The 18,363-nt window shown below is 40.2% G+C and overlaps 1 protein-coding gene across 1 annotated transcript in view; it reads left to right on the top strand.

The window, feature by feature from the left end:
* LOC124553638 (protein RCC2 homolog) overlaps positions 1–18,363 on the top strand; it is an 84,604-nt gene that overhangs the window by 39,198 nt on the left and 27,043 nt on the right. Inside the window, exon 7 of the mRNA XM_047127509.1 lies at positions 3,167–3,347. Coding sequence (XP_046983465.1) covers positions 3,167–3,347 — 181 coding nt within the window. The remainder of the gene's footprint in view (positions 1–3,166; positions 3,348–18,363) is intronic.

Below are 18,363 nucleotides of genomic sequence, written 5' to 3'. Positions count from 1 at the left end.
TGTGGAACGTCGATTCACGAGGTATTAACGGTAGTTCTGTATTTACTGGTGTCACTAACTTGGCACTAGTGCCATTATGTAACGGAAGGATTGGCATCATTCATTGTTAATTGGATGTTTGGCTACAAAGTGCTGCGCAGAATTTCATGTAATGTACTTCCCCAAATTGTCAAGTTTGCCTCGTAGTAAAGAGCAGAGTGGAACAGCGAGACCATACGCATACACGGTCAGCTGCCCAACGTTCAGCTTTGTGAGCGCACCAAAGACTTGTCCGATAAAATGCCATGTGTGTTGCAATGAATCGCTTCACTTTTCGTGACTGTGTACTGTTGTGACATACTTCCTGTATATATTTTTAGTTATATATCAGTATTCAAGTATGAGCTCTCCTGATTTACATCTTCTGGTTGGGAATGTTACTAGCATCCAAATATTTTGTCAGTTTTAACAATTATGTAAGATAAGTCTCTCATTCTTTTTTGCTAACTCATTAACCAGCAACGTAATTTATACTTATTGCCTAAGATATCATTCAGCCTGTTAAATTACCCCCTTTTTACCATTTTTATTTTTTTATTTTTATTTATTTCTCTTTGACACTGCTCTATCACTTCTACTTTCTTTTCAAGAACATTTAGAATATTTGAAACTTTAATAGTGTTTTATATGTATTCAGATATTTCTATAAGTGCAGATAATAAAATTCTCTATATACTCTTTTGATTTGGTGAATCTTGTAAAATGATAAAAATAAATTACTTCACTTTTTTACATATTTATGCATCTCAGAAACAAGTTGGGAATCTGACAGTAAATTCCTCATACAGTGTCATCCCGTCATTTCATAAATAAAATATTTATTTTTCACTTTTTCCACAGTTAATGTCAGAAGTATAAAGGAAATTGTCATAATAAACGGTTATTCAAATAACAGACCACCTTTCGAGGTAAGACCCAAATGGCAATGAAACATTACACGAGGTACATTTGGACATCCTTTTCCTTTTTACAGTTTTATTACTAAAGGCTGCTAGAAGTTACAACAAAACAGCAGTATCTCTCCATCGGCCAAAGGTGTCGCTCTCATACGTGTGCCGATACTCTGCTCCTGACACTGTGCACGCAGCAGTTTTGCTCCGATCCCCGCTTATTCGACATGAAATATAAAAATTTGGACTCTCTTTCACAAAGTTGTAATGTGTGAAAGCTCTGTAATAGTATTTTAAAAAATATCTACCCTAATGTGACTCGAGCAGTAAAGACAGCTGTGCGGTCAAAAATTCAGTCGCACTACAGTGTCTGCGCTGTCGTTACTGTGTTCATTTCACACAGTTGCCGGATTTCGGAATGCGTCAACTGCTAGTGTCAGTCACAAAATTTCTCCGTTCATCCTTCGGGTTTTGCAAACACGCGGCATCCTTCGGTCTATGTTTCTGGAAATGGCTTTGGGGCAATCTTTCACTGACTAGACGCAGATACGTGTGTGAATCCCACAACCCTTACAGCTGCTACAGTTTGCTCACTTACGGAGCCTGGCAATCACCTGCAGTTCACACTGGGCAGCTCAGGCATAACCACCGAACAGGTGATTGTTTAGCAGCATAGTTTCTATAATCAGATGTGAGATTGCTCAATAACTGGCAGCTGAGTGACCCTTGCACCATCCCTGGGTCACCTTCATCCACGCTGCTGCCTCAGAGCATCTGAAACACAAAGGATGCTGCACTACTTGTAAGCATTTTGCTTGTTAGTACCACTGATTATGACAGTACAAACTGTCATTCTTGCAAATTTTGAGATAAATTGTACATTTTTAGGAGCTGTGGTATGACCACATAATTTCTTTTCATTAGTCAAACCCTAATTGTGCACTAACCCTTTTTTATTTTTGTTTCTCAGGCTTAGTGCCTCCAAGACTGCAGGATTGCACTGCTTTTTTTTCTGTATTATATTGGCAAAAGGAAAAACTCATTCCTATAAAACTTCATAGGATGATCAAATTCAAAGGTCTTCCTTTTGTAGGACTAACGTGCAACAGTAGTAGAGAAACACACAGAGCAGCACAGGGCAACTGTAGAATGGGAGAAAGAGACAGGTCAGTTGTCAAAACAGTTAAGATTTGATGATACGTGAGTACTGGCATGTACGAGCAGATACTGAAAAAGGCCGTGCAGAGATGCCGTGGAAAATTACTAAACAGTGAAATAATTTTAATCGAAAGGAGGAGGGTGTGAAACTAAATGGTATCTGGATTCCAATGCAGAAGATGACGCGTACATTTTCCACCACGAGGTGATAGCAGTGGAAGACAGTAATTGACAATGGCCAACTGTGCTAAAGTTTTCAAAATGTGTGATGCCACCTTTCTGTGCAGGTGCACGCAGAAATTGACTATTACTTCACCCTGGTGAGTGTAAAGGTGTGTATCGGATCTTCCAAAAACCTATAACCCCCCCTCAAAGATCTTCGTTTATCCATTATGTGTTCATTGATCCATTATGGATCGTGGGACGACAGCTGGCATGAACTTCTTGATGCAATAATTCACCAATTTATTTTATTTTATGAACTTCTATGTGCTACCAGTTTCGGTATTACAGTGATGCCATCTTCAGGCCCCACTCGTCATAGTCGTAAAATCACTATACAGGGAAGGAGCCATATAACTGGATTCACGGATCCAGTTATACGGCTCCTTCCGCGTATAGCGGTTTTACGACTATGACGAGTGGGGCCTGAAGATGGCATCACTGTAATGCCAAAACTGGTAACACATAGAAGTTCATAAAATAAAATAAATTTTTACATTACATATAGCTGTCGGTAAATTATTGCATCAAGAACCCCCTCAAAGACGTTCTCCACAGGCAGAGAGAAAGCAGTGTGTTTGGTAAGAAATTCATCTGATCACGGCATGTGACATTCCTGGGCATGAAAGTTCACATGTTACAAATATAGAATTTAATTAAAATTATTGTATTCGAAGAGTCTCAAACTGACTTTTATAAGATTAGTACGTTAAGTTTTTTCGAGAAGTGCGCAGTCCTGCAGAATTGGTACCTAGGTGTTTGCCTGTAAATTGTATACGTACAGAGAAAATCAGAGAGGGCTAGCCTGCGAGGGTCCTCCGGGGTAATAAATCGTCTGTATTTTGCGACGTACGCAGGTGGCGGTAGACAGCAAGAAGCGTGCCTTCTCGTGGGGCTGGGGCGGGCTGGGTCGCCTGGGACACGCCGAGCAGAAGGACGAGCTGGTCCCGCGACTCATCAAGTTCTTCGACTCGCAGTCGCGGGGTGTGCGTTCCGTCCACTGCGGCTCGTCCTACAGCCTCGCCGTCAACGAACTGGGTGAGTACTTGTCGCGAGGCCGAGCTCGCGGCGCGTCCGACACGGTCGCACAGAGAGTCGTCGACGGAGTTTACGGCCTCCTCCTCCTCCTGTCTGCTTTGGTACACCGCAGAGTACGTTGTGTGCCACGGTGTTCCGTCTCCTTCCCGTTCTGTTTGCAGGTCACATAATACGACAGAAGACTGTGTACAGCTCAGTACTAGACTTATCGCCACGAGACGTGTGTCGGCTCGCCTTAAAGGGGAAGAGCTTTTATTTTTCCAACTCTTCCCTGTAATGTAGAATTACTACTTTAGTTGCCTGGATTTGTGTGACACAACTGCACTTTTTTTTTGCTGCCAGAAATGAATTGCCACGATACTCCACCTTACTGGTAGGCTACACCAATTTATTTTGATTCCTCTGGCAGTATGCTGCGGTTCTGTGGTGCTGGGATTTCAGCGTCAACTGGGACCTCAGATATTTACCGGCAGACACACAAAAAAATTATTTACGTAACTACGATTTTTCTTTTGATAATTAAAACTTGGTGACCGTCCCTCATATGTTGGTATTGTGTGAGGGACATATTATTGTGTGAGTAGGCTGTGAGGATGTCACATAAATGCCCACATCCACACAGTGAAGAGTGAGGCAGCAGCTACTATAAGGTAACAAACAATGTGGCTAATTAGTAAGTCACAGAATTCGTATCCAGATCCCTGTCCGCCCGTCTAGATTAAGGTTTTCCCTGAGTGCCCTAAATCATTTGAGGCGAATGCTGGGATTATTCCTTTGAAAAGGCACAGCCAATTTCCTTTCCAAATCCGAGCTTCTGTTCTGTCTTTAGTGACTCTGTTATCAGCAGGATGCTAAACAACAGTCTTTCTTTAATTTATATAAGCTCTGTCTACATACTACTACAACATTATCACGGGTGTCTTACTCCTTAAGATGCGTTTACATAGGCCATATTTTACAGCAGTGAGTGGCTGCAATAGTGTTACCCTTAACATTGTTCCAATTTGTTGGAATAAGGGCAGTATTGTGGTATGGCCAGGAAATATTACTGGCATGGAAGTCTGGTGTACATGTACATCTTGTATGAGTGACAAAATGGAAAACCCCACCCTAATGTTACTCCTGCCGGAAATGTGGTACGTCTCGAATGAAATATACTCGAGATCTCGTGTGTGTAATTTTGACGTAGGTAAAATCGAGAAAATTGAACTGTTCCTAGAATTAATGAAATATTGCGCCCAACAAATAAATGAGCCCTTAATGGAACGGTGGAAAATCCAGGATGGAATGTAACAGTACTGTGAAAAGGAAATTTGCTACTCACCATATGGCAGAGATGCCGAGTTGCAGATAGGCACAACTAAAAGACTGTCACATATTTAGCTTTCGGCCAGTAAGGCCTTCATCAAAATTAGATGACACTCTTGTGTACGTACTCGCTTAAATGCAACTCTCTCTCTCTCTCTCTCTCTCTCTCTCTCTCTCTCTCTCTCTCACACACACACACACACACACACACACACACACCACACACACACACACACACACACACACACACACGACTGTATGCTCGGGCAACTGATGCCGCAGTCTTTTTGTCGTGCCTATCTGCGACTCGAACCCTTAATGGCTTAGAGTACCATAGCGTGATGAATACTGTTATGTAAACAATTGCAATGTAACATGCACCTGTCAGATTCAAAGCTTTCATTTGGTCTAATAAGTGAAAGCACAGCTGCTGTTTTCTGCTTGGCTGTAGCCAACTGACATAATGGCAGACACTGTTCAAGGTGCACATTTTATCAGCATACTGCAATAAACAGCACAAATTTGTGATGTATAATTAAAAAAATTGTGCAATATGTAGGAGTAAAACAAACACAGCAAATACGTGTCTATAAGCAGTAAAATCAGAAAAACGGAGACTGGAAAATGTGAATGTAATCCGCATAATAACTGCTGCCGTAATTGTTCTCTTGTAACTGACTGCCCATTTGAAGATGCAGCAGGAACTTGCAGTGTGTGCAGTATCCTCTCGATTAAAGTATCTGCAGTCGGCAGTGTAGGCCAGACGTGCTTCTTCGGCTAGCAAGCGAGTGGTGTTTTCCTACGTCACAATGCTTGTTAATAATTCTAGTCACAGTTCATCTTGTAATCTCGTATCAGATGATGGCTAGAAGCACTTCATATAACACAGTCTGCGATGCATGTCAGAAACAGTTCATTTGTTAAACATGTTGCTTCACAGGCCAGATGTTATAGCCTTCAGATTATCATTGTATGGTATGTTAGACCACGGCAAGATGGGGCACTCAGCTGCGTGGTCATTAGTGCCTGTACAGAGTCCCAATTAAAACACACTTACGTATAGACTTTTGACCTCAGTCTTCGTCAGAAAAAGCGGAACGAAGATCATTCATACCTCGTGCCACCCGACCACCAGCTCAGGCCAGACTGTATTAGTGACACATGAAAATTTATGCAGAACCGGGACTCGAACTCCAGTTCCCTGCATTTTACGAGCAGTTGCCTTAACTACTTTGGGTACCTGCTCACTTTGTAGGTCGATCCAAACCTCCATATGCCACTCTGTACAAATCCCTCAATGGTTGCACATAATATGATTCCCCAAACACGGAGAGACCGACGTTGTTGTCATCGTTTTAAGACAGTCTGTGTGTGTTTAATAGTTATTTTATTTTGCATGTCTGAAGGAACAGACATGACTGATGATCTATAGCTGTGTTAAATATTATGAAACTGATTCCCATATTTGATATCAATATAATAGAGGGAAACATTCCACGTGGGAAAAATTATATATAAAAATAAAGATGAGGTGACTTACCGAACGAAAGCGCTGGCAGGTCGATAGACACACAAACATACACATAAAATTCAAGCTTTCGCAATAAACTGTTGCCTCATCAGGAAAGAGGGAAGGAGAGGGAAAGACAAAAGGAAGTGGGTTTTAAGGGAGAGGGTAAGGAGTCATTCCAATCCCGGGAGCGGAAAGACTTACCTTAGGGGGAAAAAGGGACAGGTATACACTCGCGCACACACACACATATCCATCCACACATACAGACACAAGCATGTCTGCTTGTGTGTGTGTGTGTGTGTGTGTGTGTGTGTGTGTGTGTGTGTGTGTGTGTGTGTGCGCGCGCGAGTGTATACCTGTCCCTTTTTCCCCCTAAGGTAAGTCTTTCCGCTCCCGGGATTGGAATGACTCCTTACCCTCTCCCTTAAAACCCACTTCCTTTCGTCTTTCCCTCTCCTTCCCTCTTTCCTGATGAGGCAACAGTTTGTTGCGAAAGCTTGAATTTTGTGTGTATGTGTGTGTTTGTGTGTCTATCGACCTGCCAGCTCTTTCGTTCGGTAAGTCACCTCATCTTTGTTTTTATATATGATTCCCATATTTGTAATATTTAATACAGCTGTGAATAGTCATCAATGTCTGGGCCCGACAGCCACTGGCTAGTCTTCAGTTACGCACACTCAAACATCTCACGCAACCTGTTGACAGACTGTGAAGTGCATCACATGAAATGTATTGAATAAGGGTGTCTTGTGAAGCTTCACTTCAAAGTGCCCAAACTCCGATAATCCCTTCCATAGAGATATGTAAAATTTCCTTCCGACACTTCATTACATTTGACAAAGCAGCCCACATTCTTCCTCATGCCTATGCCATTTCTTCCCCTCATTTAAAAGGCACAAACACACATTCAGAAAGTTTCTCAGTGAAAGCATTCCCGTGTTACCTCGAGACAAGTTCAGGTTACCCAATATTTGAAAGTGCCTGGGGACAGCCCCGACCAGCGACTTTCTTGCTCTTCCTGTCCGTGGTTAGAAATTCACCTACATTGCATTTCAGATGTGCTCGCCTGATTACGGGTAACTTGGGTACTTGTAAAACTGACACTGCAACAGTGAAAAACTGAAGGAGATGCCATGTCAGTGCTTCTATTGGCTTACCTTCTTTCCTTACTGGACATTGCCAAGAGATCCTGACAGAGGTCCACCTGCTAACACTAAAAAACAGAAAAAGTAGATGTTTTGCTAAAGACTAAGATCCGTTTGGAAATTTATTACTGTATCACGTGTTACTCCCCATTTTCCAGGTTTTATTCTCTCTTTCTAGACAAATTACATTTTATTCTGCATTACACTGACAGCTAAAATTCACTGTTTTGTGTTGACACTCAACCATAAATGCTTGCCAGTTGAAGTAAATAAAGTGCTTATTATTATTATTATTATTATTCATTTAACAACTATAAAGGCTGGTGAGTGCAATTTATTTTCTTGCTTTCGAGCAAAATAACGGCTCGAAATGTGGGTTTTCTGTTTTGCCAGTCACTGTCTTTTATGCTGTTGGTCCATCTCCCAAAGCTAGTGCATGGATAAACTGCTCACAGTCTTAGGAATACATGACAAAATACAGAATACAAACACTAATGGAGAAGATTTTAAGCCACGGCAGAGAGCCTTATTACCAACTGCACAACTGGAGCAGATGTGTGCACGAGAAAACCTGCTGGTGCGACAATGGCAATCCTGCTGTTTGACAAGGGGAGATATGACAAATTATGTTTCATGAAACACAAAATTGTAATATATTTTAGAAAACAAACAGAAAGGGCCTGGGATATTGAGCAAAGTGTTGGTGCAGTCTTGACGGCTAGGATTGCAGTATTCTAATTTTTCAGATGTCGCAAATGATGCTGAAGAGAAATCTTAAAAGATTACCAGCCAGTGTTTCTGGTTCTGTTGCTGATTTCTTGATATTATTTCGGTACTTCTGCTGATCTAACACTAAAGTAAAGATCAGAACAAAGTTGCTGTATCTGTACTTACGCATTTATGGTTAGTTACGACAGTAAAGCAAGTCTCGTAGCATCCTGTGTGCCTTGGTATGTTAATTCTCGGTACTTTTTGTAGGTACATATTACATATGACAGTTTGTTTTACAATTGAGAAATACATGTAACTAAACACTGCACATCTTATCTTCCAGGTCTGGATTGGTGCAAAAATGTTGTTGAATACTGTAGCTTAGATTTAAAATATGCATTCCTCATCAAGAAACCCTCTCCCCTCCTCTCTCTCTCTCTCTCTCTCCCCCCCCCCCCCCCCCCCCTCCCTCCCAATTGCAAAGTCTAATTCAGATACCACAATCAACACTTCATTTTGTTCCTGTCTACTGCTAAATACTTCCCTTGTGTTAGACACATTTCTTCCTCACATCCTTGTGTTCCATGCCGTTTTACCCTATCATATCACTTACAAAGTAAGAACAGCACCAAAATACAAAGTGTATAACGATACTTACCATCATTTTGATGAAATATAAAAATAATACTGAAGAAAACAACTCGCCGCGTAGTTCAGGCATTGAATGAATGATCAAAGGCACATAGGAAAGTGATAGGTTGCAAACCCTTTGTATGGTGTCCTCCTAGTTAATTAAAACACGCACGTGTGTGTGTGTGTGTGTGTGTGTGTGTGTGTGTGTGTGTGTGTGTGTGTGTGTGTGTTTGTACTCTGTTCAAAACATTCTTGCTTCAGGTTATGTGCGTATTGAATGCACAATGCGTCATCTACACAGCGAGTTGTTTCTTAGCTTCACTTTTTCCGTTGTCCAAATAAATACTAAAATATTCCCAGTCCAACACTTAAGAGTTTATAACAGAATGGCAAACATGAAATGTGCTTCCTCTGCTTCAACTGGCAATGTTACTCCTAACACATACGTTCATTTTCAAAAGTTCAGCCACTCACTTCAGCATAGCTGCCTTCCCATGTTGGTTGTGAAGGGACACTGTATGGTACTGTTTGGAGCTTGCAGTTCAAATTTTTGAGGTCTCCTTGCACAAATACAATCTCAATGGAGCATGAGCAGGATTTTAAAGTTGGCCTTTCCTAGAGTGGGTACGTGTCTTTATTTGATTCGGCTGCCCTTCACCGTGGACTGTTCTGCTGGCATGGAGGATTTCTTCTGGTCTGGCGGCTCGTTCCGATACCGCTGTCAATTCTCGCTGTTCCTCTGCTGCTGGCTGGCTCACGCTCTGGGCTAACAAACCTACCACGGTGGGATCTGTTGGGAAAAAAAAAAAGAAATGAAATGGTATTATTCAAGCTGCAGCTTTGCACTTCACAGTGAGATAATGGCAAAATGTTGTTTGGGGAGATGGGGAGAGAGAGGAATGTTATGGCTTGCCACAAGAGATAAAATTGTTGAGAGATTGTTGTTACCCTTTGACTTTCCACTGGTTAATACACACCATTTCTGGGAATACTACTGTAATGACCTCGGTGTGAATGAGATACTAAACTCTTTCCTTCTTTCATTTCACAGCTGTTCGTGAGATGTGCTGAAACAAATGGTTAATGTGCGTAAAGACAGTACTCCAGTGTAAAGACCTGTAATGAGCTGCTTCCAGGCATAAAATGAGGCACTCAAATTCCCTGAAAAGTGGACAGGAAATAAAAAGCCATCTTAGTTAACATTCCTACAAATTCCCTGAGTACTAGATTCAACCATTGGAAACCGTTGTTAACAGCATGAAGAGTAACAATTTTAATTTTTAAGCTTAATATGAGTAAGAAAGCAGCAGTTTGAGATGAGAGAGGAGAAAAAGGTACTTACAGCCCTCCTTTTAACTTCGTTTAGAGCACTTATAAATCTTACAGCATAAATGCAATGTAAAAAGCTTAACACAGAATTGAGGGTACTTCTTTTTTTGTATGCATGCAATAAAAAGGACATTAATACTTCAATAAAGTGCAATGATTTGCTCCTGTAGATACATTGGGCACGTGTAGGCAAGTATACTATTGTTTTTGGGAGGTGGGGGTGGTAATGTTATTGTTTAGTTGAGAATCCAATTAGTGAGATAGTGCCCATCATCCGCACTTTTCCGTTCACCCTATATTTGACTGGTAATTTTCTTAAAATTTTAAAATAGCTTGATTTTAACCAGCAAACCAACCCATTGTAAAAGAAGGTAGTTTTTTGGGTACATCTTGAGTCACATTTTGCCAGTACTGTAACAGTTTCCTTAGAATTTTCCCCCTTGAAACAGATTTTCCTTGAAAGAATAAAATTTTTATTGAGTATGCCAGCACTAAAATAAACCAGTTTCATCAATACTGAAAACCTCTTGTATGTCATACTGTTGAGAATATAGATAGATGGTAATGTTGATTGCAACCAGTCTGCAGTCATAGTTGGTAAACATAATTGTTAAAAGAACAAAAATTGCATATTATTTTGATGAAACTGAAGTATTGTTTTGTGGTACTTATTTATTAGTAGATAGTAAAGCAAAAAGGTGCAGCAAAGAACAATGAGTTGTGAATGTAATTAGAGAGGGAGAAGAGAGGAAGTGGGGAGAATGCCAGTGAAAGAAGTTGAACAGGCAAACACACAAGATAGATTACAGATTGCTAGTGGATGCTGTACCTGTACTAAAGCCAGTACTGTAAATTAAAAGTGCTGTGAGCATTTAGAATATCTTGTTAATCTTCTTGGCTGACTTTGCTTCATAGCTCTCCAATCCTGGAATAAGTATTCTTATCTTTATTTATAAGTCATGACGCTTCATTTAGCTACTGCTTATACAGTTGCTAAGTTGTCAATGACACGGAAGTAAGTTCCTCGCTTACTTTCTTTCCTCTCAAGTCATACTGGTGGTGTTGCATCCTGTTAGCAACATAACATGACATCTGAGCGTTGAAAGGTATGTATAGGACCACACCTTTCATTTTTGGTCGTAATTTATGATTAAATACACAATAAGCATCAAAATATTCGTCAGGGATTTTTTTATCATCTAAAAAAAGGTTGCGTAAATTTTGTAATGTGTTTAGCTGCTGATGTAACCGGAGCTGGTAACTTTGTGGGAAGTAGAAATGTGTGACTCAGTTTCACATACTGTATCATACTTGATGTTTTTAGAAAGCCTGCAAGAGTTAACAGTTATTTGAATAATGAATCACTGCACCAGTTATGTATTTTTTCATGCTTAGCACAACATGTTTCAAGAATTTATTTTCATCGAGTTACCTTCCTTTAGGAATGTGAATGCACTCAGCAACTGTGATATTACTTTCACCAGATGATGGAGCACAGCAATCAGTCGTCCTTTCCTTTCAGGTTTTTTTTAGCAAATCTAGTTTTCGGCTAGTGCCTAGCCACTATTAATGCACTACTTCATAGTGTCAATGCATGTCCTAGTACATCACTCCCCTATTGCTTGGGCTTCTGTCACAGTTTGTTCAAGACTTAAATGAAATGCAACAGAAGCCCGAACAATAGAAGACAGACATACTGTGGCATGCATTGATGCTATTAAATAGTGCATTGATAATGGTTACACGGTAGCCAAAATCTAAATTTGTTTAATAGTATCTGAAAGGAAAGAACAACTGGTTGCTGTGCTCCATCATTTTGAAATGTATTCTAATTGTTATACACAAATATCTATGTAAGTATATTGTGTGGTGTTTCCGTTGGTGTTGTTCGTGTCCTGCGCTGTAGTAATCTTTTTGAAGTAATTAGATACTGTGCCTCCTCTATTAGGCAGAAAACCACACACATGCAAACTATCACTCACAAAGTTTGTTTGTGAAACATCACAAAAAATGCTTACGCAACAATTTGCACTTGATAATTAGAATAAATTATCAAAATGTGTCTTGATAACTGTGTAAAAATACGAAATGGTACTGTTTGAACAAAAAACACTCGAGCAACACACAGAAGACAGACGTGTCAACTACAGTGCATTTAAAATAAGTTGAGACTTTTGACAGTTCGGTATGGAGTGAGTGGAGGGAAGCGCAACCGGCGACATGTGCTGGGTACGTCGGCAGGTGACCTACTCAGTGCAGAACCTGGCAGGCTTGCTTGAGTGCGAGAACAGCTTTATGAAGAATCGCCTATCTTTTCCCTAATGGTCGTACTTATTGTGCTATTTCAGTAGTAGGTAAACTACTGCAAGAAATTCTTAGTTTGCTCTGAAAAAGAGGTGTTGCTGTGAATTTGTGATTGGTGTATGTTTGGTTGTTTGTTGCTGCATGTTAAATGTAGGTAATACATTGAATTATTCTTCAAACTTGGAAGGATATCACTGTCCGTTTCAAATCTGGAGAAAACAGAACGCATGAAAGCGCTCCGTCACAAACTTTTGCATCAGTGAAAAATCTAGTATGAAATATTCATAAACTCCTCATATCTCGTAAATGGTTTGAGATATTGAAACAAGATTTTGGCAAATGATAGCATGCAAAGACAAGCGTGTAATATGCAAAACTTCCATATCTATTGGGGTATTCAAGCAACTGCATATTTTTCAATAAAATAATGTAATTATTGTGCGCTGTCAATAGCTGATGAAATGAAAATTGCTGTGGTTTTTGCAACAATATAAGTGAAGAAGTTACTCATTTATTTTTATACTGAGACTGCTGTTTCATAAACTATTGGCCTGACTTGCACTCAGTTGTAATTTTAATAATACACTACTTCAGGATTCTGTTGCAATTTCAACTGCACGAGAATGTTAGTAAGATGAAATGAATGTTTCTAAACTGCTGTGTTTTGACATAAGAAGCAGATTTCAACATGGCAACATATTGCTCAAAATTCATCAGAGTTCTTCGTTAATCAGTCTCTCTTCAATGACCGTGTTGATATGGCTGACAACTCAAGACCATTCCTGTTATGTAACATTTGCAGTGGCTTCTTTTGTCAGCATTTCAGCTTCAGTGAGTGTAAACCTGTTGTTGCCTTTTGCCACATTACTTTCCACCTAGGCCCATATACTTTGGCAGATTAAAATGAGCGCGAGACAGAGGAAGCCCGATTAAACTATGCACTTCATAGTTAGCCTGTTTGTCAGCCTGATAGAGTGAAGTTTTGGCTTATGCAGCAATACGAGTTCCGTTGACTTAGCCTTATACATGCTACGTGCAACGTTACCGCGTGTAATGTTTCTTTGTACCCAGGGCAAAATATCCACTTTTTGCATTGTTGGAGATTTACATGCATCACATCAGAGTGGTATGGCGTTTTGGTCATCAGTATTGTTCAATTCCGAGGAATGCTTTGCAACATAACATTGCCTTTCCAGCCCGTGAATGTGTTCTCGGACAACACTTTTATTGCAAATCTCATATTTGGATGTACTGAACTGTTCTTGTTGATATGATTCAAACACAAAACGCTTGTTAACAATACTTGATGACTACATAACACTTCAGTTCCACAAAATACAACTTAATAGTGAGAGCTGACAAAAATTGATGCATCTAATGTGTGACACCACACGGTACTGCTTATTTGGGGAGTGGTAACACGGGCGCTTTACCAGCTAAACCGCTGGTGGAATGGTGGGAAAGCCGGCTCACCATTGATATTACCTGGGCAACAGCATCATGTCCCCCTCCAGTCAGCCAAACGTAAAAAATTGCAACTAATTTTAAATGCACCATAGGGCTGCAAGTGTCCATGTAACCGACACGTGGTATATGCACATATTTGCATTTGAGCTTATGCGAGGGTTTTATGATGACCACAACAATCTCGAAGCTGCACATGTGCAGTAGGTACGGTTGGGAAACGGTTGTGATTGGTCGTGATCCACCAGCCACTATCACAAGTAGAGCATGGCACCAGTGGAAGATAAAAGTACAAATTGTTCCGTCTTTTACCAATTCAGATTTGCTGAGTAGAGCACCATGGAATCGAGAAACTTAACCGCATAATGTTTAAACTGCTTGAAGGCCAGCGTAATTTTTACCCAATTACATCATATTTTTTTGTACAAAAATTTTGTCATAAAGCATAAATTGCAAGAAAATTATAAATATGTCAACGCAAAATCGGGTGTGAATTAACATTGTGAACATAGGACATTTGAATTCCGGAAACATAAAAGTGGGGTTATACTGTACTTATTTTCGATAGTAACGTACGCAATTTTCCAGATATTATTTTGGCAGAAGATGAGATACTGAGTCCCCATTTTGTGGAGAACTTGAAGCTGCTGGTAAGAGTACTCCTGAACTTGGTCACATTCATCTTTGTTGCTGCAAAATGAGTTTATACATGTGGAAGATCCTGCCTATTGGTACAAGATAGTGTTTATATGTCAGATTCTTGAATTGTATGTCTCACTAGCTTTGGACTGTTTGCGCAAGAGTGGCCGCATCTATTATGATAGCATTTCAATATATTTGAACATCAGTGCCTGCCCATAACTCAGTGCAACATTGACATTCACAAATTTTGCTTGCACCACCTTGTGACAGGTTAGGCTCTGTGACAGGATACAGTTAGCAGAATGAATTTCACACAATGATGCAAAGTTAAAACTTGACTCAAACTGCCGCAAATAAAACATGTACCTCTATCATTTCCAGGTAGTGTTTATGTAGACTGAGCGTATTAACTTTGAAAAGGTGCGAAGGTCACTCACAGAAAAGTTTCAGGAACACCTTTATATGATGAAACTTCCTGGCAGATTAAAACTGTGTGCTGGACTGAGACTCGAACCGGCGGAATTGAAGCTGTGAGGATAGGTCGTGAGTCGTGCTTGTGTAGCTCAGTCAGTAGAGCACTTGCCCGCGAAAAGCAAAGGCCCCGAGTTCGAGTCTTGATAGTAGGCACACAGTTTTAATCTGCCAGGAAGTTTCATATCAGCGCACACTCCGCTGCAGAGTGAAAATCTCATCCTGGACCTTTAGATGATGTATCTGTTTTACTATCAGTAACAGAAATATACTCGTGCAGAAAAAGGGTCAGTCAAATTAAGGACTTTGTTCAATAGCTAAAAAGGTCTTAACAGTCCACTTTTAGATGTGCTGTTCAACATCACCTCCATGTGATGAGTAAAATTCTGTCCTGTTTCATACTGTTTGTAAATTTTATTATCTCCTCTCAAGAAGAAACAAACGTCAAACACTTGTGGACTAAAAGTAGTTGGAGGAGGGGAAAAGAGAGCCCTTTGCTGAGGATTAAAACAAAAGGGTTGTGCGCCCAGGCATGTATAGTCCTCACTATGGACTCTCTACTATTGCTGTTTGCCAGGTGAGTTTAGTTCCGAGAAACCGCGTGCAGGACTGAAAAGATGAGGGAAGTGGTAGGTGTGTTGACTTTTTGGAATCGACTGAAAATGACCCCAGTATCTGGAGTGTGCCGTTACCGGTGACAAGATTGAAAACACACCTCGAGCAATGTTACTTTGGGGCTCTGGACAACACTTAAGTGGCTACAACTGACCAGATGACTGTCATTTCAGTATCAGAGTTCCAGCACTGCTGTGAGGCACGGGAGAACAGTATACAGTGCTGTGTGGCTTCTAGAGACAAGTACTGTGATGCGGACAGTGTTTAGTTGTAATGATATTGGATTAAAACAAGTGAAAAAAATTCTCCCTCATTACTTTATTTACACACTTTGTAGAACACATTAGTGAGATATTTCCATAAATTTGGAGTTAATACAATGCCAGGAGAAACTTTATGTACAGGTAGTGAAAAAAAAAAAAATAGGAAATAGGAACCTGACAAAATGGGAACAGCTAACATGTTGTCATAATTCTAGCAGCTACTTCTGTGTTAGTGTGGAGAGAGTGACACAGAAATTGTTACCTGTTTTTCACGTTGCTGTAAGGATGAGTAGAGAAACAGTTTCTGTTCCTCTTTCCCTTCTTGGCGATGTTTTCTTGTCGCTCCACTTTTGCAAATGTGCGTGTCTCGCCCAACCAGTGGTTTATGTTGATTCCTTGGCTGCTTTTGGGCCGCTGCCTCGATGTGGAAGGTTGTACTGCTGCTTTTTGTGGTTCCTGAGTTTCCTGTTTTGCAAATAACAATCTCTATAATAAGAGTGTATGTGTGTGGGGGAGGGGGAGGTTGTGAACAAAAGCAAACTATCATATGCTTGTGGATGATTTCTTACTAAAGTGTCAAAAAAAACCTACATTTTTACTAATGAATATTAGAGAAAAAGAATTTCAATAATCAGTATAGATGGCAGAACCACAAAATGAATGAAAGAGCACTTACAGTCAAGTGATACGTCAAGTGATACTTAAAGTAAGAAGCAAAACAGAAATGCAAAAAATAAGAAAATTAGGCATATCGTGTGTGTGTGTGTGTGTGTGTGTGTGTGTGTGTGTGTGTGTGTGTGTGTGTTACCAAGTTAAATCACAAAATATTCAACACAAGTGACCCAGCATGGATTTGCACTGATAGCACTTAGTACCTATGACTGCATGACATGCTGGCCTAGCAGTAAAAACTGTATACACAAACCCTCCTGTGAATGAGTCTATTAGCGAAAACCGTATTGAAATACCTACAGTTCATTATCTACATACATCCCCAAAATTCTCTCAATAAACTGATGTTATCCATTTGCCTTCCTAGCATCCATCTTACATGTTCGTTCTATTTACTGTTGCTTTACAGTGTTATGCATAGACATCTAATTGGCATTGCTGTATCAAGCAGCACTACTAACACTGCATTTGAACGTTACACGATTGTTTCTTCAACTCATCTGCATTAATTTACCATTTTTCTACATTGAGAGTAAGCTGCCATCAAGCCAAATAGATATTCTTTGTAAGATGTCATGTATCCTGTTCGGTGACTATACGTTCCCCGTGCATTACAGTGTCGTCAACAAACACTCAAAGATTGCTGCTTGCCCACTTCATCAAATTATTTATGTATTTAGAGAACAAGGACTGTCCTATAATACTTCCCTGGGACACTCCTAATTAAACCCTTGCCTCCAATGAACACTTGCCACTGAGGAATTTTGCTGTTCCATTATTTTATCCTCCTTGTGTACAGGAGTCAGTCACACTTTTTCCCAGTCATTTGGGACTTTGCATTGGTGAATAGAGTCATGATGAAGCCTTTCCCATACTGACAGTGAAACAAAGCAATGGGCGGTAGTTCCCCATAGTCCAATCAATTCGCACAAAAATTACTAGGAACCTGCCACAGCTTCACACGGGTAACACTAAGCATATACGGCCAGGTGATTGGCATAGAGGTAATCAGTTATATCGAGCAATCTTCTTTGTTAATCAGTCTATCTGTTAGTGAACACTGTATCGAAATTCCACACTAGTTCCTGAAAAAAAAAAAAAAAAAAAAAAAAAAATCGGGGTGTATACGACCCGGGAGATCCGGGAAAAACTCGGGAATTTTTTCATCCGGGAGAAAACCAGGAAAAACCTGGGAATTTTTTAGAATTCCGGGAATGTTTCATTGTTTTAATTTTCTGTTAAATTTTTTGTAATTTTGACTGGTAAGAACCGATACTCTAACGAAGGATGTTACTGTATCCTGCTACTGCAGAATAATACTTAATCAGTAAAACATAAATGAGAGAAAAAAAAACGAAAATAACTTATTGCAAAGGAAATGCGCCATATACGACGACGACACACAGTGCTCATGCAAGCGTGTGCGAACAGCAAAATGTGTCAAAGGCTTTAGGAAGACTGTGCAATGGTTCATAACAACAAATTACCTCCGATGAACGTGAAGTCACAACTGTTTACAATAGATTCGTTTTAGCAGTTACGAGCATGCTCATGCGCATGCGCAGTTGAGTCGCGTTTGAGTTGTAGATTCTCCCACTTCTGGCTACAGGAATGTGGCTATTGGCTGAGCAAGCAGTCACAGCAAGTAACTAGATGCTACCGGGACAGGGGTAGCCAAATTCAAAATTGCGAGGGAAAAAGAACTTGTTTCAGCAAAGCGCTTAGCATCGAGCGCACATTGGTCTAACAAAGATTCATATAATTTTGAAAAGCATCCCTGTTGGTTTTTGAACATTTTTGAACACATTTTAAGTTGATTTCTGAATGAATCTTAAGTTGATTTTTGAATGCGTAAAGAGCGTATGTGATGTCTCTGTCAGGAGAATCCTCGTCGCATCTAGAAATAAACTTTCCGCAGACAAAAGGGGACGGGGCTATACGAGCTG

This window comes from Schistocerca americana, chromosome 11, assembly GCF_021461395.2.
Source record: "Schistocerca americana isolate TAMUIC-IGC-003095 chromosome 11, iqSchAmer2.1, whole genome shotgun sequence".
Taxonomy (NCBI): Eukaryota; Metazoa; Arthropoda; class Insecta; order Orthoptera; family Acrididae; genus Schistocerca; species Schistocerca americana.
This window is presented reverse-complemented; position numbering and strand designations above follow the sequence as displayed.